Source organism: Eumetopias jubatus, unplaced genomic scaffold (assembly GCF_037043125.1).
Source record: "Eumetopias jubatus isolate StellerSeaLion01/CBP00866 unplaced genomic scaffold, mEumJub1_p1.0 scaffold_8, whole genome shotgun sequence".
Lineage (NCBI taxonomy): Eukaryota > Metazoa > Chordata > Mammalia > Carnivora > Otariidae > Eumetopias > Eumetopias jubatus.
The window spans coordinates 127,892,924-127,919,336 of NW_028274814.1; the positions used below are offsets into that span (position 1 = coordinate 127,892,924).

The following is a 26,413-nucleotide window of genomic DNA, read 5'->3' on the forward strand; positions in this document are numbered from 1 at the left end:
AAATAGATCGAGGTGAAGAGTGTGGTCTCTGAAGCGAGATCACTTGGCTTTGAACTGTGGCTCACCACATACTTGGGGAGTTTACTCCATTTCTTTGTCTTCTAGCTCCCTGAACTGTAAGATGGTCATTAATACCCAACTCAGAGGTGCTCTAGATAAGAGGAGCGAGGTAACTGTGTTTGGTCCTCAGGCAGGGCTGGCACTGAGCATGCTCTCAATAAATTCGGTATTATCGCCATGATTCCTAAGACTCTCATGGTTTAGAATGGAAGGAAGGCATACCAACTGAAAGTGCATTAGTGGGTTGCAGATGGGGCCACAGAATTTTTTTTTTTAAGATTTATTTATTTGAGAGAGAGAGAGTGGGGGTGTGAGTGGGTGTGGGGGAGGGGCAGAGGGAGAGGGAGAGAGAATCTTAGGCGGACCCCATGCTGAGTGTGGAGCCCGATGCAGGGCTCGATCTCACGACCCTGAGATCACGACCTAAGCTGAAACCAAGTCAGATGCTTAACCTACTGTGCCACCCAGGTGCCCCATGGGGTAGGAGAATTCTGTATGAGCACGGCATAGGCACAAAGTTGGCCGGGGATGTCACATCCACTGAGGGGTTGGGGAGAAGTTCAGGAAACTCTTGAGCTTGAGCTGAGTCTGGTGCTGGGTCTGACAAAGGTGTGGGGCACTCACGGAAGATAAAAGGAGGAGGGAAAGGCAGAGAGGCCTGGAACATCCTGGAATGTCTGGGGATTGGAGAGGGGCTGGGTGTGGCCAGAGCCCTGGGTGTGAGGGGGCTCCAGAGGACCTGGAGGATTTGGTGGGCCCTGGTGGATCTTGCAGGCTTTACCCGTGGACAACATGGAGCCACTGCTGGGTTTCACTCGAGGAGTGATGGGGCCAGTTCTAGGATTTAAGACCGGGGCTTCAGCAGCCACGGTGGAAATTGGATGGGAGGGGCCAGCCAGGAGGCTGGAGATCACTTAGACAGTGACAGCTGCAGATGAGACCAGAAGAGATGAAGAGCTGACCTGAGACAGTGGGAAGAGAGAGGAGGGGGGAGCTGCAGGAGATGCGTGCGGCGGAAGTGAAGGGCCTCGAGGGCGCCAAACCACAGAACCGATTGCTGAATGCTGACCACATACAGCGGCCAAGTCCCTTCACACTGGGACTCCTGCCATGGTGCAGATGGGGAAACTGAAGCCTGGGGAAGGTTGAGTAATTTCAAGGCTGCACGACTAGGGAGCAAGGGAGGATGCCTGTCCAACAGTCGGGTTTTAGAGCTCTGAGCCGCAAATACCGTGCCGGGCTGCCTCTCTGTGAGAAGAAATAACTTCTATCGAGTGCATTCCATACGTAGGCATTGTTCTAAGGAACTTGCGCAAGGTGATTCAGCTGGTAAGTGGCAGGGCGGTGATTCAGACCCGTGATTCAGACTGGACCGTGGAGCTCTTGGACTGCACTCCTATCACTACACTGAACGGCTCTGGGTGGCCCTGTGACACAGGTGGGATGGAGGTGACTGTCTAAGGCATCGCTGTCCCAGAGCCACAGGAGTAATTCTAAATTTCTCTAGTAGCTACATTAAAAAGGGAAAAAAAAGCAGATGAAATTAATTTTAAGAACATATTTTATTTAACCGAATATACACAAATTTTTATCATTTCTGTGTGTCATTTTCATAAAAAATTAGGAAGGAGATACATTATGCTCTCCTTTTCTGTACCCAGGTCTTTGGAATTAGATGTGTATGATGGGAATGGTTCTCTCCACACTCTCAGTTGGTTCTTAACACAGAAGGGAAAGAGAAGTGTTACGTGTTGAGGGTCATTGTGGTTGACATAAAATTAGGAAGTAGTGAAGTAGAACATTTCGCGTGTGGAGTGACCCACTGTGTGACCGGGGGAGCAGGCAGCTGCTCTGGACAGTGGGTACTGATCCTAAAGTCATGGAGGCAGGGATCCCCCATGGGACTGATGAGCTACACAGAGGGCAGGTGAGCGGCTTGAGGTCACACAGCCGATAAACAGGAAGACTGTCTGGGCCCAGAGCCTGCTGCTTTTACTTCTCCGTGTTCCCAAATTGATGAAGCCCCAGGAAGAACAGGTTTGTTGAGCCCCTTGCTGACATGGGTTCCCTGTTCCCTCCTTCCTCCTTTGCCAACCCTGGTTTGGGCCAGAGCCACGGCCATTTAATACACAGATGGAGGTGGGATGGGGGGATGCTCCCGAATGAGGATGATCCCCCGTTCCAGAGGGGACTAGACAGCCATAGGTAGATAAAGTCCTCCGGATGATTCAAGCTCCTCATTGAGGGCAAATCTGTGAGGGTCTTCCTGGGGCTCCGAGGGCAGAAGCATCATCAGACTTTGCTTCTAGTTGCTCTGAGACTCTTCTAACTCAGGGTCCTAGATGATGGCCAGCCTGCTCTCTCCATGCTTTTGCTCTGGTCTCTTTCCTTCCTGGAATGCTCTCCTGGCTCCTCTACCTAATACCTACTCACCCATCAAAGCCCTAAAGCCCACCTCCTCCTCCAGGAAGGCTTTCTGGTCCACTCTAACTCATAGGGGTTTCTCCTTCCTCCTCTGAACTCCCACAGGGCTCTGTGCCACTTGGGGTGTTTAACAGCCATTAATTCTGAGCATGTGCTCATTCACTTAGTCCACAAATACTTATTGAGGGCACTGTGCTAGGCACTGGAATATAGTCATAAATAAGACAGATGCAAGGGAATATTATAGTTGGGGAGGTAAAGAATAAATAAGCAGATAGATAAAGAGCTGGTTCGATAGATGGGTAGACAGATAGGTAATAAACAGATAAGAAGAAGCTAATGTGCAGGTGCTTTGAAAGACACAAGCCAGAAAGTGATAGATGTACGTACGACTGTGTATCGATTAAATTTTTAGGGACCTCTTGAAGCTGATCAAGCCAGGCCAGGTTTGTAGAATTTAATTTAATAGGATCTGGGCTCTACTACACCACACTTTTTTTTTTTTTTTTTAAATCTTAGAGAAGTCACAGAATCGTTAGAAAAATCAGATGAAATTCTGCAGGCAACATAGTGAAAGCCCAAACCATGGGGTCAGGCTGATCTAGGTTCAAATCCTGGCTTAAGCACTTATAAATGCCATGACCTGGAACGAGTTCTTACATCTTTCTGGGGCTTGATTTCCTCTTGTGTAAAATGGAGGTGACAATATCTATATCATCCTCACAGGAGTGGGAGGATTAGAAATTATATATCTATATCTGTCTGTCTAATCTATCAATCTATAATCTATCCATTTCTCTAAGTGATAGTTATTATGACATGCATAGAGTACTAAAAAATGCAAAATGACCCACATATGGAAGGTATTGCTCAAGCCTGGGTCTGGGATTCGGGCTTTACCATTTACCAGCTGTGTGACCTTGGAAAATTTCTTACATTCCCTAAACTCCCATTTTTTCGTCTGTAAAATGGGGTTTATAATACACGCCTCACGGAGTTACTACAAAAATTTTGTGAAATCAACAACATACACAATTCCAGCCGTGCCTGGCACAAAGCAATGGATATAGGCTGCTTGTCATTAACTCTAAGTACTTCTCTGGATAATAACGTTAACTGGAGATTTCATAAAATCTGAGATATACAAATAGAATTCAAGCTCTTTCCTTTATTTTTCTGGACCCGGTGGCCCCTATTTTCTGGATGTGGAGGCCTCTCTGCCAATCGTCGATAAAAAGGCTTTACCAGGGGCTGTGCTGAAGGTGTGTTAGGTTAGCGATGCCATAGCAAATCTTGCTCCTGCAGATTCTGCGGTCAATTACCCACGGTATTTAACTCCCCTCCCTCCACACGCTGCCCTTTTAGGGAGGGTTCGAAACCTGCTGACTTCCCTGAAGGACTTGGGCGTGTCTTTCTAGGGCCAGATAGTGGAGGATGATGCTGAGTGTGGGGGTCCTGCCTGGGAATGGTTAGACTCCTTGTCTGTCTGGCTCCCTTGTGAAAGATTGAGATATTAAAGGTCATTGTAAACATTTTTCAAAAACAAGAAAGAGAGATTTCTTTTGTGTGGGTTGGGATGTGCCTCCCTGGCAAAGGGTATATCACTCACCAAATTTAAAGGGTGTGAGAGGGCCGTGCCGAAGTTTGGCAAAACTGGAGTGTTTTTCTTCTAATTTAACAACTTAATTTTAATTTGGGGGTTGGATCTGGCTTGTCTCCCATGCAGATCGGCCTTGCAGTAGGGAAAGGGGGTGTGACAGGATGGTGGGGAGAAATTTTGGAAGGAGGGGAAGGGGCAGGGCGCTGAGAACTTCGTCCTGGGTTTGTCACCTCCAGTGACTCTACCCTTCTAGAACAAACAACGCAGAGCCTAAGAGTGCGAAGGGACTGGAGACGGCATTTGGTCAACTCTTTTTTTTTAATTAAAAAAATTTTTTTAAAAGATTTATTTATTTGAGAGGGAGAGAGAGTGCACGAATGGGGGGTAGGGACAGAGGGAGAGGGCAAAACGGACTCCCCACTGAGCAGGGAGCCCAACAGGGGTCTCAATCCCAGGACCTCGAGATCAAGACTTGAGCCGAAGGCAGACGCTTAACTGACTGAGCCACCCAGACGTCCCTGGTCAACTCTCTGATTTTACAGATGAACAGAGGGCACCCAGGTGACTTGCACATGGTTGCTCATAAATCAAAGACCAAGACTGGCTCCAAGTCTGTTCAGTGCCAGGGGTACTGACTTCTCTCTACCAGTCCTGTCCCAGGGCCGTGTGCGTGACACTGGTGGTCCACAGGGTGACTTAGAGGGCACACAGATGAACATTTAAGGTTTTTTTCTTTTTGAGAGAGAGAGAGAGCACAAGAGGGGGTAGGGTCAGAGGGAGAAGCAGACTCCCTGCTGAGCAGGGAGCCCGATGTGGGACTCGATCCCGGGACTCTGGGATCGTGACCTGAGCCAAAGGCAGTCACCCAACCAACGGAGCCACCCAGGCGCCTGAACATTTAAGTTTTAACAGCTATTTATTTCAATGTGTATTAGGAAAAATTACCTGACCCATAAAACTCATAGTCTGTGATAGTCATATAAAATGTCATTTAAAAATACATTTATTTGAGTAAAGAGACAGTATGTGTGTAGGGAGATTGTTTTTAAAATGTTGGATAAAGAACAGAACCCGTAACCTGTAGCGTTGTTATAAATCATGACCACAGTCCCCGTCTTTAGTTCTTGGTGCTGCAGGGAGAAGACCGGGAGGTCCTTTTAGTTCTCTTAGAATTTGGTATTTTTAGTCTGTGTAGGACCAAACCTCTGCTCCCGCCCCCACCCTTATATTCCTTTCTCCACCACCTCATCCTATCGTTATATTTTCCTCTCTCTTAACCTTTGTCTTCTTTCTTCTGAAACCCAGAATAACCAATGGGCAGCGAGAATGGCTGGTCCTGGGCTAACCAGTGAGGTTTCCCCATCCCAGGAGCTGGGATTCCTACAGGGCCTGGGCGGCTGGGGTTGCAGAGCCTTGGGCCTTTTTCTCATCCCGTCTCCAGGAATTTCAAGCTCACCCCATCTATTCATTTTCTTGCCAGAGCTGCCTAACCTGTGAAACAACTGTGCCTAAAATATTAAGGGGTTCTAGTAAATACGGAACCAGCATATGTAATGTACCATGACAATGGTACATTATTAGGCCTTCAGATACCCCAAAGTCATAATAAGAAATAAAATCAAAAGACCATAAGGCTACAATGACATCTAATTATCACCCAGAGTCCACAGTTTATATTAGAGCTCACTAATTAGTTGGTTCACTTTATGGGTTTTGACAAATGAATAATGATATGTATCCATTGTTATAGGATCATACAGAAAACTTCACTACCTTAAAAATCCTCTGTGCTCTGCCTATTCATTCCTTTCTCCCCCTAGCCCCTGACTCCATGATCTTTCTAGTGTCTCTGTAGTTCCGCCTTTTACAGAATGTCATCTAGTTGGAATCATATAATATGTAGTCTTACCAGATTGGCTTCTTTCACTTAGTAATATGCATGGATGTTTCTTCCTTGTCTTTTCATGGCCTGATAGCTCATTTCTTTTTAGCGCTGAATAAAATTCACCAGTTGTAACAAATGTACCACTCTGGTGGGGGGATGTTGATAGTGGGGGAAACTAGGCATGCGTGGGGGAAGAAGGTATACGGGAAATCTGTACCTTCGGCTCTCTTTTGCTGTGAATTTAAAACTGTTCTACCAGGAGAGACGATGTACTCTGAAAAACAAACTGAGGGTTCTAGAGGGGAGGGGGGTGGGGGGATGGGTTAGCCCGGTGATGGGTATTAAAGAGGGCACGTTCTGTGTGGAGCACTGGGTGTTATGCACAAACAATGAATCATGGAACACTGTATCAAAAACTAATGCTGTAATGTATGGTGATTAACATAATAAAAATAAAAAAACTATTCTAAAAAATAAAGTCTATTAAAAAAAAGACTATGAAAGGTGACCCTATTTATATACCAGTTATGCTGGGGTTAAAATAAAATAAATGAAATCCTTCATCTCCTAGTGCTCCTAAAAGCGGTTATCATAGGGGACTATGAGAAAATAATTCAGTGTATATTGAGTGTCCCCCACTCATAGAGGCAGGGACTTCGATTTATTCTCCACTGAGAGAACACTGAGAGTGGTCAGAACACTGCTTGGCACATAGAAGGGGCTCCATTAATATTTACTGAGTAAATTAACAAAAATAGCAGGCCCCATGATTGGAGCTCCAATCATGGTTTCTGCCTTCAAGGTCTAGCCTAGAATGCTGACAAGGTCTAGCCTAGAACATTTGCGGTAGGACAGTTGCAATGAGAGAGAACTGTGTCAGGTTCAGAGCTGGCTCAAAGAAGGGCAGAAAGACAGAAGTCATCGTGCTTGAGCAAGACAGAGAAGGCTTTAAAGAGGAAAAGTTGCTTTAGCCAAATCTAGAAGGATGAATCCCAAGGGGGAGCTTTAGCCAAATCTAGAAGGATGAGTCCCAAGGGGGAGATATCTCCATGTATGATTTCAAAAGTAGTAAGTACAGGTAAGTTTGGGAGGACTTGACTTAAGGAGGTGTCACCCTGCCTGTCCCTGGGGTCACACTTGGATCATTTCTGACAATAAACTAGCCCCTGGACTTAAGTACTCCAGCTCCTTTTGCTCTCCACCCTACTTTAGCTGCCCCTCCCTGGCTCCAGCCCAAGGCCTCAGGGTCTTGTGTGTCACTGTAGGTGTCTACTTTGGTGTCTATTTTGGGGTGATGGCATTCAAGGGGGCTCTACCCAGAAACACCAACTATGTGTGAGCACTGCGAGCTGTGGTGTCCTGGAGCTGACTCATACTGGCTATTTTTCAGTGTTCCATGGAAGGATCTAGAGTGTTGCAATAAACGTTGGATTACTGTTTTATTAAAGTAAAATATTTAAAAGCTTGGTTTTAAAGCATGCAAAAAGCACACTCGAATGTTTAATATACATTTACTTGGGCTGCCTGGGCAATTGTGTTTTGTGGAGCCCTCAGGGTAGGACTTCTCCTTCTGTGTCTTGGTTTATTTGGAAAGTCGCCTAAGATTGCAGAACAAGCTGGTAAAATGGTGATTTTCTCAAAACTGTGCTCTGCAAGGAACACAAAACAAAGGTAATTTGGTTGCCGAGGCTGATACAGACCAAGTTCCTCGGAAGACCTTCAGTGTTCTCCTCATGGATAGTGGTGATAAGTGTTTTAAATTGAAAGTTACAGAATAAAATTATAGCTAATACAATACTACTTTTGTGTCTTTCATAATTTCAGGCGCCATGTAGGATTTCACTGGAAAAGGAGGGTTCTGATGTCTCCCAGTCAACTCATGTTACAGAAGAGAAAACTGAAGGCCCCCAGAGGGACGAGGTCACTTCTGGTGGTGTAACTTCTGGAAAGGGATAAGAAGAGAGGAAAACCTGGAAGGGGGTAAAGGGATTTTCTAAGTTAGGACTCTTGGGTTCCCCATCCAGCATCTTTGCAGTATGACAAAGGAATGTGTCCAAATCTCATTATTTCAGCAGGGAACCATATCACCATCATGGTGGGTGCCAGAAACATCTGAAGTAAACCCATGCCTGCGCCTATAAGAGCCAACATGCCTTGGCCCTGCTGACTTCTCTGACCTCATCTTCTGTCACCTGCCTCCCGACTCTTTCAGCTCCTAAAACTTGCAGAACTCAGGGATTCCCCAGGGTTTTTGTACTTTTTAGTCCCTCTGCCAGTAAAGCCCTTTCAGCAGATCGTCACATAGCTGGCTCCCTCTCATCATGTCTGCTCTGTTGTCACCTCCGCAGAGAGGCCTCTTTTGATCATCTGATCTAAAACAGCCCTTCCCCTCCCTGGTGATACTCTATTACATCACCTTGGCTCGGTTCTTGCATTTATCATGGCCTCAAATTATCTTGCATTTGCCTATGCCCCCTACAAAAATATAAAGCTCTGAAAGAGTGGGGACTTGTCTCTTAGATTCACTAAGTCATTTGTCACTTAGATTCATGTATTCCTTGCTCCTTGCACATAGTAGGTGTTTGGGAACTATTTTCTGAATGGATAAATGAACAAATGGATGGTCACTGGGCACTCTTTTGACCTGAGGGAGTGGTTTTCAAATTGGACACCATGGAGAAGCTTTGGGGGGCCCTTCTTTGGGGGATGGGCCCATGCAAGGAGACCAGTTGGGTATGACTCTAGGTCTTCTCCCTTCATCCTAGTGGTTTATATAGTGAGTGTTTTCATCATCCATTGGACAGAAGGCTCAGAGATCAAAGAACAAGGCCAGGTCACTGGGGAGGTAGCACTGGATGGAAGCTCGGGCTCCAGACCTTCAACCTGATACTTAGGGGTTCATGAATGAGACACGGGGGCGATATGGAGGGGGTGCTAGCGGGAAGGCCAGGGCATGGCAGACATATCACCCGGGGTCCCAGGCATGAGGAGAGGGTCTCTGGGAGCCTGGTGATCTGATTCTAAGTTACCCTCCCAGCTGTCTTTGCCCCTGAGTCACAAACTAGTGATAGGTTTTTTGCTGAGGCCACAGCATTTCCCAACCACTAGACTTTAAAACAATGTTTGCTCCTGCCCTTACCAAGAAAGCAACAGCCTTGCTCTCGGTGGCCTCATTAAACGGGATTCTATTTTCACAGCACATTTTGAGAACATTCTTATTTGCTGTTCCAGGCTCTCAGAGAGACAGCCCAAGAGACTCTGCTGATAAAATGACTCTGGGCATGACAGAGATGGTGAGATGCTGAAATGAATAGCAGCTTTGTTTATTTGGCATTGGAACAGGCGAGAGGAGCTATATTAAAAAAGTAAATAAAGTTCCCCTTCTCTCCACAAGAAAAAAAAAAACCTTCTCTGCCCGCATGGCCAGCCACACGATTTCCCTCGCAGAACAGAAGAAATGTGAGTAGATGGAGTTTAACTTCGGGAGAAGAAATGTAAAAAATAAAGTAATTATGGGGTGGGCGTGGGACAGAGCTTGAGAATGAGTAAGATCAAGAAGCATCTCAGATGCCTAATTAAAGAGCCAAAAATAAAAAGCAGCAACAGACTGGGTATGGGTCTAGCGACACACACACACACACACACACACACACACACACACACACACCAACAAAGGCATTTATGTACACAGGGCTCCAAAATATGACTGGCTCCCCTTCTCTGTAGACTCGATCCCCGTTTCCTTCCCACGGTGGAGAGAAGATAATAAGAACTGGCTAAAGTGACATCTTCCAAGCACACACCACGCACGCAGCTCAGGGCAAGTGGTGTGCGCACGCAATCACAGATAGCATCCTTCTTCCCGCTGACCTAGCTTCTCTGAGCTTCTGTGTTCCCTCCTGCAAAATGAAGACCATCACACTGCCCACCTCACAGAGCTGTTGTGACAATTACGCACAATAGGCACATAAAACCCAGGGCCTGGCACCTCTGAGAGGCCTCAGTGAATGATTCGTGATTTCTCTTACGGTTGTTCGTTTCCGCGGGTACCTCAGACTCAAAATGTTAAAAACTGAGCTCCTTATCTTCCTCCTCAGACCTGTCCTTGCTGATTTCACATTTCAGGGAATGGAATCATCATGTTCGCAACTTTCTTCTCCTGCCCCAGCATCCAGTCGCTCACTGAGTTCTTCCAATTCTGCTTTTCCCATATCTCTTGACGAAGTCCTTATCTCATTGCTCACTGCCTTGGTTCCTGCCTGGTTCCAACCCTAATTTCTTCTCTGCACTGCTACGGTTTCTTCCTAATGGGTTCGAGGGTGTGCTAATCTCCCCCCTCAGCCCCCCACTCCTCTCTGTTCCCACACTGCTGCCTTATGAATCCAAACATACCCATTCTTTGCTTCCAGCGCACCAGGGGCTCTCTCTCTTAGCTTGAAGATAAAGGGCAAACTGTAGAGTGCAGCCTAAAGTGCACCTAGGATCTGGCCCTGTCCCCTCCCCACCCTCCCCTACTCTTCCAGGTCTCACTTTGGCCCAAGCTCCGTAATACTGGTTTCCAGTTAGCATCACCTGGGCCCCAAAATGCCAGTGCTTGGGCCCTCTGCCAGCCAATCATGACAGGGTCTCTGGGGGTGGGCCCCAGGCAGGGGTATAGTTTCAGAGCTTTCTGGGTGCTTCTAAGGTGCTGCTAAGCCTGTCAACCACTGTCCCCACCATACCCGACAGCTTGTGATGCTCTCTTAGGCCTTTACGCTGTGTGTGTGTGTCGGGGGGGAATCCTGCTGCCTGGAATGCTCTTCCCAGTTGTATCCACCTGCAGTATGTGTCCCTATTGTTCCCTGTTGTTCCCTGTTGTTTGAGACACAGCTAAAGCTCCTGCCTCCTGGAAGTCTCCCTGGTACCCCATGAAGATACTCCCACTCCCCCTGACATTTCCCTCTATAATTAATTTCTCCCTCTGCCTTCATCCAGTTTTATCTGGACTCCTCTCTTAGAGCTTGGCCGGTATTTCTGCTGTAAGGTTTACTTCATTCAGCTTGGATTGTAGTTACCTTTCTACATGTTCTTCTACCACCTCTCATGGCTCTCTGGCCTTATTTCCTGCCACTTGTCACCTCAAGCACTCACTGTAGCCCCGCAGGCCCTCTGCCCATTCCTGGACCACACAGAAGCCCTGCCTCAGGGCCTTTGTATGTGCTCTTCCCTCACTGTCATGTTCTTCCTCCACATGTCCACGGGTCAACTCACAGAAAGGTTTCCTTACTCATTGCCCCATCATGCTGTGTCCCTCATCCTGTTTCTTTTGTCTTCAGAGTCTTTCTCATCACTGACATATCACAGTTGTTATTTGTTTACACCTTTATCGTCTGCCTCTCACCATTGCATGTAAGCTCCATGAGGACAGGGACTCTGTGGTGTTCATTACTGCATCTCCAGTGTCCAGAATAGTCCTTGGCATGTAGAAGGCACTCCATAAATATTTCCCAAATAAATGAATGAGTGAACATGCTGTGCTTTCCAGTGAACCAGGATTTTTTTAAACTGTGGGTTTGAAATGGGTCATCAAATCAGTTTAATGGGTCACAACCAACATTTTATTTTTTTTATTTTTTTTTAAAGATTTTATTTATTTATTTGAGAGAGAGAATGAGATAGAGAGCATGAGAGGGGGGAGGGTCAGAGGGAGAAGCAGACTCCCTGCTGAGCAGGGAGCCCGATGCGGGACTCGATCCCGGGACTCCAGGATCATGACCTGAGCCGAAGGCAGTCGCTTAACCAACTGAGCCACCCAGGCGCCCCACAACCAACATTTTAAAAGATGACAGACTGGAACAATACATATCAGAATGCCTTGCACATAGAAAAGGCGAGTTTTATTCTTTCAAACTTATCACAATATGTATTTAATATCTAGGAATCAGCTGGCAAGACACAATCTAGTACTTACTGTGGTTTCCTATACAAATTTTTGGAAAAACTTTGCACTAGACCAGGAATCAGCAAACATTTTCTGTGAAGAGTACAATGACAAATATTTTAGGCTTTGCAGACCATAAAAACTATTCAATTCAACTCTGATGTCCTATGAAAGCAGCCATAGACGATACACACACAAATGGACAGGGCTATGTTACAATAAAACTTTATTAACAAGACCAGGTAGGGGTTGGATTTGGCTTGTGGGTGGTAGTTTGCCAAGCCCTGCACCAGACTGTAGTCTAGCGTGAGCCTATGTGTTTTGTGTATAAATTCCCTGCATTCAGAAGCCATGTCTTTTTTTCACCTCAGGATCTTTTTAAAAAATTATTTATTTTTAAAATTTTATTTACTCTATTTTTTAAAAATAAAATTTTAATTCCAGTGTAGTTAACATACAGGTTATTTTAATTTCACCTCTGGATCTTAACCAAGAGCCCTCTATTCTGAAGTCTAGCCCACTCTTTGCACATAACAAATGTTCATAAATATTTGCCAAAATATTCGATAAACATTTACTGAGTCCCCGACTCAGAACGGCTGGGCACCAAATCCATTAGCATGTGTTGAAAGACTACAAGAGCCCTTGGCCTTACATTTTCAAAAATCTCGCCCCTCCTCCAATCCTTCCGAAGGCAGAGACCCAGAGCCCAAAGGATGTCCTTGCCCCAGCTGGCTTGGGTCATGTGTTACCAGGGGTCAGGAGGGGTGGGAAGTGATGGGAACAGGGAATCTTTGATGGACTGCTTAGGGAACTGCTTAATTATCCTGCTTATCAGTTCGCTGGTTCCTTTCCTTTGCTCTTCCCCATAATGAATCAAAACTCCTTCTGTTGTTCTTGAGGTCCCAGGTCACCGATTCTTTTGCCTGCATGTTTATAGAGTTACAGTGTGACCGTGAGATTGAATGGAAGGGAAGGGAGGCCCCTGACAAATGTCAGCTCTGCAAGGCAACACCTCAGCCTCCCAGGCCCCCAGGCATTGTGCTGGGTGAAGGAAGGGGCTTGCCAGGGCCTGGCTTGCTGTCCGGGGCCTGGCCTCGGTCGGGAAGAGAGGTGGAGTCGGTGGGCGCAACTCATGCGCCCAGCAAGTTTATAACCCAGGAAGGGAGGCTGACTTGGCTCGGATTTGAAGATGCCCCAGAGCAGGGGTCTGCAAACTACATCCTGAGGGCTACTGCCAATTTTTGTGCAGCCCATGAGTTAAGAATAGTTTTTAAATGGTTGGGAAAAAATAAATCAAACGACGAGTGATAGTCCATGACACGTGAAAATGACATGAAATTGAAATTTCAGTGTCCATAAATAAAGCTGTATTGGAACAGGGCCACACTCATTCATGTCCGTATTGTCTAGGGCCGCTTTCATCCTACAAGAGCAGAATGGAGTAGATGCCACAGACCATATGGCCCGAAAGCCTAAAATATTTACCATCTGGCTCTGTGTGGAAAAAGTTTGAGGAGCCCTGACTCTCAGGACTAGTTGACATGGACTAGCAGCACAGATACCACCTAGGAACTTATCAGACTCGCAGGTGCCCGGCTCCCGGCCTAGGCCTAGTGAATCAGAATATGCATTTTAGTAAGGTCCTCAAGGGATCTGTAAGCAGCTGAAAATGTAGGAAGCACTTAGGTTCTAGAGGGAGTGAATCAATTATCTCTTACGTATCTACTAGTATTTACAAGTGCTTTATCTCAGTCAGCAGGGCAACCCCACACCCACTAGGGAGATCTATTAGGGCCCTTGAACAGATAAGAAAACAAAGACTCCAAGGTAAGTGTTCAACCAAAGTAATATAACTAAGAAGGGGCTGAACTGGGATTTGAACTTCTGGGTCTACTGCATACCCCGTGGCCTTAACCATGGGCTCCATGGCCCCGCAGAAAGAGAGGGCACGCCCACACTCACAGTCTGAAGTTGGAGGCCCCCAAGGGTGTTCAGTGGCCAACAGACATGTTTTGTTTGGCCTACATGGCCAAATGGCCAAAATATTTTATTTTATTTTATTTTTTTAAAAGATTTTATTTATTTATTTGACAGAGAGAGACACAGCGAGAGAGGGAACACAAGCAGGGGGAGTGGGAGAGGGAGAAGCAGGCTTCCTCCGGAGCAGGGAGCCCGATGCGGGACTCGATCCCAGGACCCTGAGATCATGACCTGAGCTGAAGGCAGATGCTTAACGACTGAGCCACCCAGGTGTCCCTGAATATTTTAAAATTAGTTGTCAATATTTTAAAATCAGGGGAGTTCATATCGGAGACCCAGAGAATTGGCTTTGTATGAAAGAATCAGATGATCAGGCTGCATTGATGTCTCAGGGCTTTGTCCTGCTGGGGCTGAGTTGTGGATGTCCACACAGGTTAGCCTGGCCTCTCTGGGTCCTCACGCTCCCCACCTGGCCTCTGACTCGTTCTGGGGACAGCCTGGATGCAGTGGACATCTGAGTTGGCATCCTCTGGGTGTGCAGAGCAGCTGTGGATCATTGAGCATCTTGTTGCAAGGATGAATCTGGCTCAGCAGGTCTGGGGACAGGCCCGTGTTCTGCTTTGCAGGGGTTCCCAAGGGATTGTGGAGGCTGCCCGTCCTTCCACAGAGCCCGCTTTGAGCAGCAAGGCTGTTGAGGAGCTCAGGCCTGTCTGACTTCAGGGCTACATGCACTTGATCCACCACCCAGAGCACCTCAATAGGTGCTCTTGCTTCTGTTCCCCTATCCCTTGGGGTGGCTGGAGGCCCCTGGCCCTTTTCATTAGCTGCCAGCATCCTCCTCCATGGACCCCGCTGAATCCTCTAAATACAACCACTTTCTATGAGTGTCATGACATAAGAAGGCCACACTGCCTCCTTAGCATCTTCTGGCCTCGATCCTGGAGGACGGGGCGTTGGTGTGGAGGTTTCTGGGAACTGGAGGCCAGGAGTTGAGGCAAGAGAATGGGGTCTGCCAATAGCATCTCATTTGTCCGGAGGCTTAGTCGAGACTGCTGATAACTGTTTAAGACATTTGCTCATCCTGCCCCCAAGCATGCACACACACACACACACACACACACACATGAGCAACACGCATGAGCACGTGCACACACATGTGCATACACACATGCACATCCTTCAAAATGTAGTAAGCTCCCTGGTTAGCTCCTTCCCTGGCTTTCCCTCACAAACAACCCTGCTGTTGCCACCCGTCAGTAGCAGAGCCAGCAGCCCCTAAATGGACGGACTTCCAAGAAGGCAGAGATGTGGCTGGTTTCTCTTCTAGGAAGCTTGGAGGGAGCCTCAGTGAGGCAGGCAGCCTCTGCCTGCTGCAGGACATTGCTTCTCTTGCTTGCCAACAGTAAGAAGGGGCCGCACCTGCACATTTTGGCTGAGGACGGCCTCCGTGGACACGCAGGCTGTGCTCCCAGTGGACCTGTCTGGAGGCGGCCCTCCTCTTGGCATGGGTGCCAGGACCGGTGGAAAGAGTGTGCAGCCTTCCCGGCATGCTGTGTGCAACCTTGGGCAAATCATTTTGCCTCCTTGATCTCTGCTTGCCTCATCTGAAAAATGGACTTCATGGGAGCACTATCCACCTTAAAGGACGGCCAGAGCTTGACTAGGCCTCCACTGGGGATGTGACTGTCTAAGGCTGGGGGAAAGGTAAGGAGCCAATAGTCAGAGCCAGTAAACTATACGGAGCATTCCCCACCTCAACAGGTGACATATGCACCCTCCTCTTTCTGCGGGGCTCCTAAGGGGATGACGTCTCTGGTCTTTGTTACATACAATACCAAGATGGGTCAATAGATATCACCAGGAAAACAGAGAAGAGAAAAAAAAAAAAAGGAAATCTTACTGCTTTTCAATGTCCGGTCAAAAGTATTCTGCTTTTCATGGAAGAGTTGTGTGGCGAGTGTACACAAAAGCAGGTAACTGATTCTTTCCAGATCAATCTGTTCCTGAACTTCTGTCCCCCTTGACAAAATGGGTCTTGTAGGGGATGGGGGTGCACATGGTCTTTAAAACCCAATGCCAGGAGTAAGAGTTTTCTTTTTCTCCTTCTCATTGTCTTGCATCAGTGTCCTCGGTCTTGGCTTCGGGCCTGGGGTGAGATCAGTCCACCAGCCAAGAGCAGGTCATATGGAAAGGTCAGTGCTGGTCTCCAAGGTACTGACATGTTTTTTGGGCGGAGCCCCGTGAAATTCTTTACAAATCAACTCTCCAATGAAGTTGGCAGGTTGCCTTATCAAGGGAAGAGATGATTCCACCAGCATGTTCCCAAGTGTCCCAGGCAGCCTGAAGCAAAGGGTGGGAGGACCTGCTGATCTTGATTCAAATCCTGCTTCCTGCACTTACCCATGACCTTGGGCAAAACAGCTCTTAGAACCTCTGCAAAGCTGGGGTCAGAGGAGATGTTGAAGCATGTATCCTGGCCCATGGGTGCTCAGAATTGTTAATACTCTCTCTCTCTTCCTAGTTCATCCTCCCAACCAGTCTGCTTTGAGTGATGCCAAAAAAGTTGAATAGTTTTCTCAAGGTCACAATGCTGGCAAATGGCAGAGTCAACATGAGAACCCAAGGAGGTCTAAGTTCAAAGCCCATACTCTCCTTCACTTCCCTCCCCATCTCACACTTACTTTTAACACTTCTACTCACTATTCTTCTGAGCGATCAGGTGAGGAAAATCATGACTATTTGACACACGGCACTTATGTGTTTAAATAAATTATGTGTTCAATATGCTGGCCTTGGAGGTACGGGGCTGACAAGAAGGACCCAGGTCTCCTGAACCCAGGCCAACCAAGAGCAATGCAAGGATGTGGGAATTGGCAGAGGACGTGCCACCATTAGAGATCTAAGCCCAAAGCCCTCCTAAAGAAAAATGAGTGGATGGTCCAGGTGGTTTTGCCTTCAGTATGACAAACATCAGGGTAGAGAATCATAAAATGACTGTTTTAGTTTGCTTCTGTTTGTGCTCAGAATCATGGCATTTTGGCACCCAACGGAAGAAAGAGACCTTTAGGACTCTACAGAATACATGTGTATGTGTGTGTGTCCACGTGTGCGCGTGTACGTGTGATAAACACACATATGTACAAATACATGGCTGTGTATATGTACATACACACGGGTGCACAGGGCTGAACCTCGTTTGCGATAGTTACCTTCTATAACATTGCAGCCAATACTGATTTAGTGAATACTGGACCGTTGCTTCTGAGGGAAATACAGGGTTTCTGGAACCCTCCAGTCACAAACATTTTCATCAACTGATCAATACATAACCTGTTTTATGTGTGCTTCCATTTCAAGCCATCTTATTGAATATATATTGTTGATTCATTAACTAGTAGCCAACAGCACTATAACTCATGCCTGAACAAAGCTTATCTAACACATATTTTTTTTCCCTGTAAGAAATATCACAGCCTTCTTGCACTTAGGACTTCTTGCACTAGACAGTACTTCAGCACTACACTTGTGTGGGGGGGGGGCATTTTAAACAATGAAATCACCACGAGAAAGGGCAAGAAAGTGTAAGTGTGGCTCGACATGTTTACAGTATGAGAGCTGAAACAAGTAGGTGCACCGTTGCCTTGCTTGACCTCAGCCGGGAACGCGCACATTATTGGCTGATCTGCACATGTCTGTGAATGCGTGCGAAAGTGCCGGAAGAATTGACTTGGGGATTACAAATAAATTTTAGTGAGTAGTTGAATTTGTACAAACGGAATCCATGACTAATGAGAATGGTGGTTTATATTGCGCTTGTAGAGAGGACAACCTCAGGCCAGAGGCTCTGAGAAGGAGAGCACAGTGTTTAAAATTTTCACTAAGGTGTAAAGGACTGCTAGATCTTCCGCTAAGGGTCCATTTTGCTCAAGAGAAGCAGAGAATACATGAGGCCGGTGGTGATCTCAAGGGAGTGGCAGGGTAGGTGAGAGAGGACGTGGGGGGAGGGAGGAGTTGGGAGGGAGGGTGGTGGATTGGGTGAGGGTCCCTCCCTGTCCTCCTTCATAGTCTGGCAGAGACCTTGAACACCCCTCCCCTGGAACACCTTGCTGGCTGGCTCCCCTCCCCTGCTCTCACCCAACTTGGCTTCTGCTGAGCTCTCTGGCAGTCACCCAGGTGCTGGGGAACCTTCTGGTTTCTTAATGGCTCCCCTGGGTTCCATTTGTCCATTTGCTCATTCCTCGTCCTCCCTCCTCCACTACCGTGTTCTTGGGCCATGACTCCTACTTAAAGAGCAGATGGTGCTGGGAAAAGCTCACTCAGTGAGTCAGTCCAAGAGATGATACCAGAGCCCAGGTTGCTGAGAGCTGGTGACAGCCGCAGCCCTGGCCCAGGGGGGTGTGCAAGACACCTGGGCTGCTGGAAACTTGGAGTTGAGGAGCTGCCACCTCGGCCCTCCAGACCAGATGCAGGGACACCTGAACCCTGTCACTCACTACTCCAGGCTTAGCAGGACAGCAACCCCTGTGCACACGGGGGAAGTGTTAGGATGTCCGGGTCTGGGCTTAATCAGCCTGTAACCAAATCAATGTCCTTTGCCTCTGTGAGCCCAGGCACCAGAACTAGACTGTCCAGGGTTGGACCCCAACTCCACCACCTACTCCCTGTGCTTCAGTTTCCTCCTCTGTAAAGTGGGGGTACCAACTGTACCTACCTCATAAGGGAGTTGTAAAGATTGCACTTAATGAGTGAATATATTTCTAGCACTTAAAACAGTGCCCTTGCAGAGTAAACTCTATTAAGCATTAGCTTTTATTATTATTATGGTTATTACGTTACTGTTATTATTACTGCTCTTATCTCTAAAGTATGGGCTGGAGTCAGATAATCGCAAAGCTCTTTCTTTCCCTTCGTGCTCTGTTATTCGGGATGCTCTCTCGCTGTGTGGCTTCAGGCAAGAGCTTCTCCTCTCTGGGGCCTCACGTTCTTATCTTCTAGATGAGGTGCCAGGACTCAAGCCCTGAGAGTCTGTAATCTATGAAATAAGGATAAGGCACCTCCCAGGGTGGAGTTAACTTGTTATTTGGCCTCTCCTGGGGATGTTGCTGAGACAAGCAGTTAAGTAATCACAATAACAGTTTACATTTGTAGTGGGTTTTTAAAGTTCCCATTCACTGAGTGTTTACCAGGCACCCTACCAAGCCTTGAGTGACTTATTCTATCTTGACTGCAAACCCAGGAGGGCGACATTGTCCCCATATTGGAGATGAGGAAATTGGGGCACAGAAATATTAAACAACATCCCCAAGGACACACAGCCAGGAAATGGTCCATCTAGATCCAAACCCCAAAACCTTAATTCCAGATACTATAAACATTACCCGCCCCTCGTTATACTGGCAGTTGGCCCTGAACTTGACTTCTAATCCTCTGATAGTAACATGATCTTGTGCCATTCCTTTCAATGGACTGCTCATACTATTGAAAATAACCACAGATTCTCATCATTGGAAGATATATAGGAGTGTCTCCAGGGTGTCTTAACCTTTGGAAGGGTCACAGACTCCTGTGAGAAGCTGAAAGAACCTTCCCACCCAGAAGGTTCATACCATATCTGCACACACACACACACACACACACACCAAAAACATATACATAGATTTGTCCCAATTTCAGGGGTTTCAAACGTCTCAGGCTAAGAGCTCATGCAATGCCTAAATTCTCTTGAAACCTTCCGGTAAGTATTCATCTTTGCTCCAACTCTGCATTGATGAGAACCTCTTCCCTAAAGGACTGTCTATTCCATTAATGTTCCCCTTGGATTGTTAGAAATTTGCGCCATTGACATAATTGACATTTGTTCATTTCCTCCTAACTTTGGTCCCAGCTTTGCTTGCTAGATATTATTTCAAATTGGTCCCATCCATCTACTCATGACAATTCTCCATGTTTCTGCAGAGGCTTGTGATGCTGTCTCTAGCAGATGCCTCTTCCCTTCACTGCTCAGTTAAGCTTCCCCGGGACACACTCATTTGTCAATGGCTTTCTCAAACACCCAGAATGGATGTACAGCCCAGAACCCAGAACAATCGTCTGGCCATGGACTGCAGGACTCTCACTGTATTCTGGATATCAGATCTCCATGAACATGTCCTGGATTACATTTTTTAAGCCTTATTTTACTTTGAAATATAACACACATACAGAGAATTGCATAGTCCAGAAACAACAGTCCAACAAGCTATCACAAAGCAAACATCCACATCAGTGCCATCCAGGTCAAGAACTAGACCTTTGCTCACTCCTGCCTCCTCCCCATGATCACTCCTCCGTCCTCCACAAAGGCAACCTCTGCTATTTTACGGTAATAATGTTCTTGTTTTCCTTAAACATTTTATCATCTAAATACGTATCCCATTTCACGTTACCCAGGGTTTAGTTTCCCTGGGTTTTGAGTTTTATATAAATGGAACCATTCAACTAGGCATTCTTTTGTATGTGACTTGTTTCACTCAATGAAATAAGCGTGTAAGATTGTTACATATAGTTGTAGTTCATTCATTCTCATCGCTGGAAGCTTCCACTTGTCTGAATAAACTGTAATTTATTTATCTAATCTATTATTAATGGATACGTGGGCTGTGCCCGAGTTTTGGCAATGACGAACAAGCTGCTATAAACAATGGTGAGCACACGCATGCATTTAGGCCGGTTATACCTAACAGAATTTCCGTGTAACTTCTCAGTGGATAATATCAACCTGTCTTCCAAAGCAGTTTTAACGATTCACTTTCAGTAGTTTGTGTATATGTTCCAATTCTTCCATGTCCTTGCCAACACTTAGCAGTACTCATCTTTTTAATTTTAGCTCTTTTGGTGGTTACACAGTGGCATCTCATTGAGGTTTTAATTTGCATTTCCCTAATGACTAATGAGGGTGAGCCCATTTTCATCTATTTATTGCATATTTATGGATTAGAGGCTTTGGCAACTCCTTACTCATCTGACTCATACTGAAATTACACCCAAATGGAATAGAGTCTCTGACAGATGATGCTGTTTAGTCATATCTTCTTTATTGACTTCAATTTTGGATTTTAGGTCCCCAGAGCATGTCTGAACATTCTTTTTTAAAAAGTAATTAATTAATTAATTAATTAGACATTTAAAGTAATTTCTACACCCGTCATGGAGCTCAAACTCATGACCCCAAGATCAAGAGTGGTGCGCTCCATCGTCTGAGCCAGCCGGGCACCCCTGAACATTCTTAATACTCATGACAGCTAATACTTATTGAATGCCCACCATGTTCCAGGCACTGAGCTATGTACTTGACCTGTATCACGTCTTCTAATCCTCACAACCAACTTATGAGGTTGCTACTATGATTATCTGCATTGTACATACAAAGAAACTGAGGTGGGGGAGGGTATATAACTTACTTGCTAGATTCAAATCAACACCCGTAGCCACTATAACACACTGCCTCCCAAAGATGGGAACATTTGACTACATAAAAAAAAAAAAAAAAAACCCTTTAAAAATGCTTACAAACCGAGTAAGAAAATGGACAGGTAACTGTCAAATGGAGAAAAAGAGTTGCAAAGTATGACAAGGGTTTAATGTGCTTAATATGGAAAGAGTTCTTACAAATTAATAAAAGGACAGAACAAAAAAATGGCCAAAGGTTTCTGCAGTCAGGTAAGTCTGCAGAATTCAGCACATCTTTCATGTTCTTTTACCCCAACAGTGTATCCTAAGCAAATTTATGACTCCTAAGTTCCAGTTGGTGGGAATGCAAGCTGGTGCAGCCACTCTGGAAAACAGTATGGCGGTTCCTCAAAAAGTTGAAAATAGAGCTACCCTATGACCCAGCAACTGCACTACAAGGTATTTACCCCAAAGATACAAATGTAGTGATCTGAAGGGGTACCTGCACCCCAGTGTTTATAGCAGCAATGTCCACAATAGCCAAACTATGGAAAGAGCCTACATGTCTATCAACAGATGAATGGATAAAGAAGATGTGGTATATATACACAATGGAATACTACTCAGCCATCAGGAAAAAAATGAAATCTTGCCATTTCAGTGATGTGGATGGAACCAGAGGGTATTATGCTAAGTGAAATAAGTCAATCAGAGAAAGATAATTATCATATGATCTCACTCTTATGTGGAATTTAAGAAACAGAACAGAGGCTCATAGGGGAAGGGAGGGAAAAATAAAACAAGACGGAATCAGAGAGGGAGACAAACCATAAGAGATTCTTAATCATAGGAAACAAACTGAGGGTTGCTGGAGGGGAGGGGGGTGGTGGATGGGGTAACTGGATGATGGACATTAAGGAGGCCATGTGATGTAATGAGCACTGGGTATTATATAAGACTGATGAATCACTGAACTCTGCCTCTGAAACTAATAATACACTATATGTTAATTAATTGAATTTAAATAAAAATATATTAAAAAATAAAATAAAAACTTACTTTAAAGCATTTTCCAAACCTATTTGACCAACATAGGCTTTAGCATCTGAATAATTATAATTCTTTGGAACAGACTTTGAAGCATGTTGAACTGTGTAATAACCATTGCTTCCTCTGGTTTCTGGTCTGGTAAAACTTTCAACAAAGGAAATGAAATTAGTTTTGTACTGTGTTTCCCAACCTAGACACTATTGACATTTTGGGCTATATAATTCTTTGTTGTGGGATTGTCTTAGGTATCATGGGCTGTTCCCAGCAGCATCCCTGGTCTCAACTCAGTAGATGCCAGATGCCAGTACTACCAGCCCCACCCCCCCAGTTGTGACAACCAAAATTGCCCCGTGGAGGCAGAACTCCCCTCCCTCCATAAGAACCGTTGGTCTAGACTGACTGCTTTCTAAAGAACCCACGGTGCTCCCCATGATTACCTCCTACCTTGGTGCCCCTCCACACACTGCATAGCATCTCAATATATTTTGATTTCTGTGCCTTGTGACAGCCTCTACTCTTTGTTAAGACAGTATCAGCCCATCTCTCTTGTCTTTGGGTCTTTCTTGTTTGCTAGAACTCCTCCTACCTCCAGGCACAGCAAACCATGTACAGTTCCTCAGATACAGAGCTTCTCTCCACCCTTCTATCCTCTAGGTATAATTAAAGCTCTTTCCTTCAATCCCTGTACTTACTGCACACCCTATCAGACCCCCAACACACATTATACCTATTTATGTGCCTGTTTCCCCAAGTCCTTGGCAGCAGAAACTGGGTCCTATTTATCTTCTGATTCTCAGCACCAAGTAGGCACTGATCAATATATACGAACAAAGGAGCAAAATATAATTGATGATGGGTCAGCGGGGACCTAGGTGGATTTCCACCAACACTGAGTCCATTGGCAACCTCTTCACCAGTTTTCTCCTAGGAAGGTGCCCTTTGCTGTTCTCAGGAAGACGATCTTCCTTCTTGAGAGAAGGAGAAGTACCATAGAAGGTACCAATTTTGTTTTTCTCCCTCTCAGACATGAATATGACATCATCTGCTCAGTCGGCATGTCCAGGCCATTCCAGATAGTTTTCTCATCCCAAACTGAAGGAGAAGAGCCCTTTTCCCTTGAGGTCAGCATTTCTGCAAACCCTAGTTTATTCTAGCCAGTGACACTTTTTTTTGTTTTTGATGTGGTGTTCCATGATTCATTGTTTGTGCATAACACCCACTGCTCCACGCAGAACGTGCCCTCTTTAATACCCATCACCAGGCTAACCCATCCCCCACTCCCCTCCCCTCTAGAACCCTCAGTTTATTTTTCAGAGTCCATCGTCTCTCACGGTTCATCTCCCCCTCCGACTTACTCCCCTTCATTCTTCCCCTCCTGCTATCTTCTTCTTCTTTTTTTTCTTAACATATGTTGCACTATTTGTTTCAGAAGTACAGATCTGTGATTCAACAGTCTTGCACAATTCACAGCGCTCACCATAGCACATACCCTCCCCAATGTCTATCACCCAGCCACCCCATCCCTCCCACCCCCCCACCACTCCACCAACCCTCAGTTTGTTTCCTGAGATTAAGAATTCCTCTTATCAGTGAGGTCGTATGATATGTCTTTCTCGGATTGACTTATTGCCAGTGACACTTTTTATCCTTGGATATGTGTCCTCCTGTCCATGCTTCGGGCGTCCATTTTGCACCTGAGTTTCTCAGACCACCCCCTCCCCTGAGCATTGCATCAGTCTCTTTAAGTATTTCCTGTCGGGGATAATTTGAAGCTTGAAAAACAGAATTTAATTCTTGGGAACTCTTCAGCTTTACTAGAGTTGTCCAAGATGGTGGCAGTGGGCGGAAAGAAAGAGACTGGTTTGAGCAACATTAACAAAGGCAAGTGACAAGACTTGAGGACCTATTGCACGTGGAGGAGGGAGAGGACTCCCAGGGCTCCCAGGATGCCCAGATTTCTGTTTTGAGACAATGGAGGGACTGGTGGTTCCTGCTGCAGAGCCAGCCACAGGAGGCGGTGGCGGAGGAGGGCAAGGAGGGGGCGCAGGCTGTCTGGGACGGTTAGAGTCTGAGGTTTCCATGGGAGACAAGGGGGGCATGTAGAGGAGGGAACTGGATACAAGAGCTGAGAAATGGGATAGGATGGGAAATGTGACCCAGGGGCTGTTGGCGGTGTGCAGGTGGCCATGGGAGCTGAGAGTGCAGATGAGTGCCCAGGTTGCGTGTGCTGTCAGCACGTCTGTTAAAGACGGGGCAGCAAGGAAACAACATGAAGGAGACTGTGAAGGAGTGGTGGAGACAGAGGAGAGCCAGGAGGGGAGCATGAGTCAAAGGCCACTGGAGAAGGAGTTTCAGGCAGAAGGGATGGCCAGCAGCTTTAAGAGATACAGGGAGGGCAGCTCCCATATGGACGGAAAAGTGCCCGCTGACTCAGCAGTGGAGGGTCACTGAGGACTAAGGCAACCCCTCAGCGGAGTGGAGGGGCCGGAGCCCAGGCGCAGAGGTGCAGGGGGGCTCGGGAGGAGGGGCAATGGGACACAGACTCAGGGACGTGTCTAAAGAGAGAGTGACCCATCCATCTGCTTGCCCAACAAGCTGAGGGTCCACTGGGCCCCCACTGGGCCAGGGATATGGCAGTGGACAAATAGGCAAGACCCCTGCCCTCTGGGTGTGCCCTTTCAGGAAGACGGAAGGGAGGGAGGGAGGATTTCTTTTAAAGACGGTTGTTAGAATCATCACCACTCGACAGAAAAGGCCAAGAGAGGTCAGGTGGCAACATGTTCAAGTTCACACGAATGTCAGAGCTGTGGGTCGTGCCCTGACCAATCTGGCCCTTTCCACCCTTTGCTGCCTGAAGGGGACGGAGTTTAGGTGGGAAGAGATGACACAGAAGGCATAATAGGGTGGGGAAGAATAAAGGCGCCAGGTGCAGGATTATTTATGGCTGGGCTGGGCTGGGCCTACTCAGGTCAAGGTTTCTATTTATTTGAGCCAGAGACTTGAGAGGTGGCCTGTGCTGGCCCCCACGCTTCCCCACATTCCCACCCCTCTTATTTAGGAGTAAATCTCCCTTTCCTGTGGGCACCCTGATCCACACAGTTCAACTGGGGCTGCATCCATCTCCACATGCGCTGGTTAGGGGGTGGGCCCAGGAACCTACGCAAGGCTGACCCGCGTCCCTCCATGGGATTTACATAGAGATGCTGGAAAGAGACATGGGCTTTCTTCCTCTGTGGCAGTGAGCTTGGGGACCAGGGTGGGCCACCCACAGCCATCTTGACTATCCAAAGAAAACACGAGGCAGAGATAAACAGGGTCAAGAAATACAGGAGACTGAGGTCTGATGGCTTTGCTTGGGCTCCTGGATCCAGCTCTGCCCAGACCTTCCAAGAACTCTCCCAGACTTCCTGGTGGCTCGAACCAACGGATTCTCTTTTGCTTCCTGATTTGAGTTGCGATTCTACACTTGCGACCGAAACTATCTGACCAATTATGACAAATATGTCAGCTGTGACTATGAAAAATATATGATTTACTCTTGCAGAAGCTAACTGACTCCAGGGGCGTCTCCACGGAGCCATATGTATTCGCCTCCTTCTAGGTCCTGGCCCTGCACGTGGCAGGGAGATGGATAAGACAGGAACTTAGAGAGCAGCCGTGGAAATGAGGATTAGGAACAAAAGAATCAGCATCTATAAAATGCTTTACGTTCATTGCTCCGAATCCACAATCAGAGGAAACAATGAGCTAGCAACTCCGGGCAGGGTTCATTGGGTACAGACTGAGCTGGAGAGATGCTCCATGCTACAGGAGCTCAGAGGAGGGGTGGGGGAGGACAGGGTGCATCCTGAGCCAAGGTGGGGCTGGCAGGGCACAGAGAGAGAGGGGAACAGGTAGTCTGGGGAGGCTGTGTGGGTATGAAGGCAAGTATAAGAGCTGCTTCTCATACCTTTCCCATTCCAGCGTGGGCATGTCCCAGCTTGACCACCATGGGGAAGTGTGGCGCTGTGAGCTGTAAGAGACAAGAGGAAATCACTCGTTAGCATCCCAGAGCAGTGCCACC

The 26,413-nt window shown here is 46.7% G+C and overlaps 1 protein-coding gene and 1 long non-coding RNA gene across 3 annotated transcripts in view; one reads left to right on the forward strand and one right to left on the reverse strand.

Moving 5' to 3' along the window:
• Positions 1-26,413, reverse strand: part of SYN3 (synapsin III) — a 405,786-nt gene that overhangs the window by 42,658 nt on the left and 336,715 nt on the right. For both annotated transcript variants that reach the window (XM_028088587.2, XM_028088586.2), the window contains one exon: positions 26,300-26,362. In XM_028088587.2, coding sequence (XP_027944388.1) covers positions 26,300-26,362 — 63 coding nt within the window. The remainder of the gene's footprint in view (positions 1-26,299; positions 26,363-26,413) is intronic.
• LOC114197516 (uncharacterized) lies at positions 1,878-21,715 on the forward strand. The gene is made up of 4 exons (XR_003606912.2): positions 1,878-2,097; positions 7,794-7,949; positions 9,201-9,428; positions 21,620-21,715. It is a non-coding gene; the product is annotated as an uncharacterized LOC114197516 (long non-coding RNA).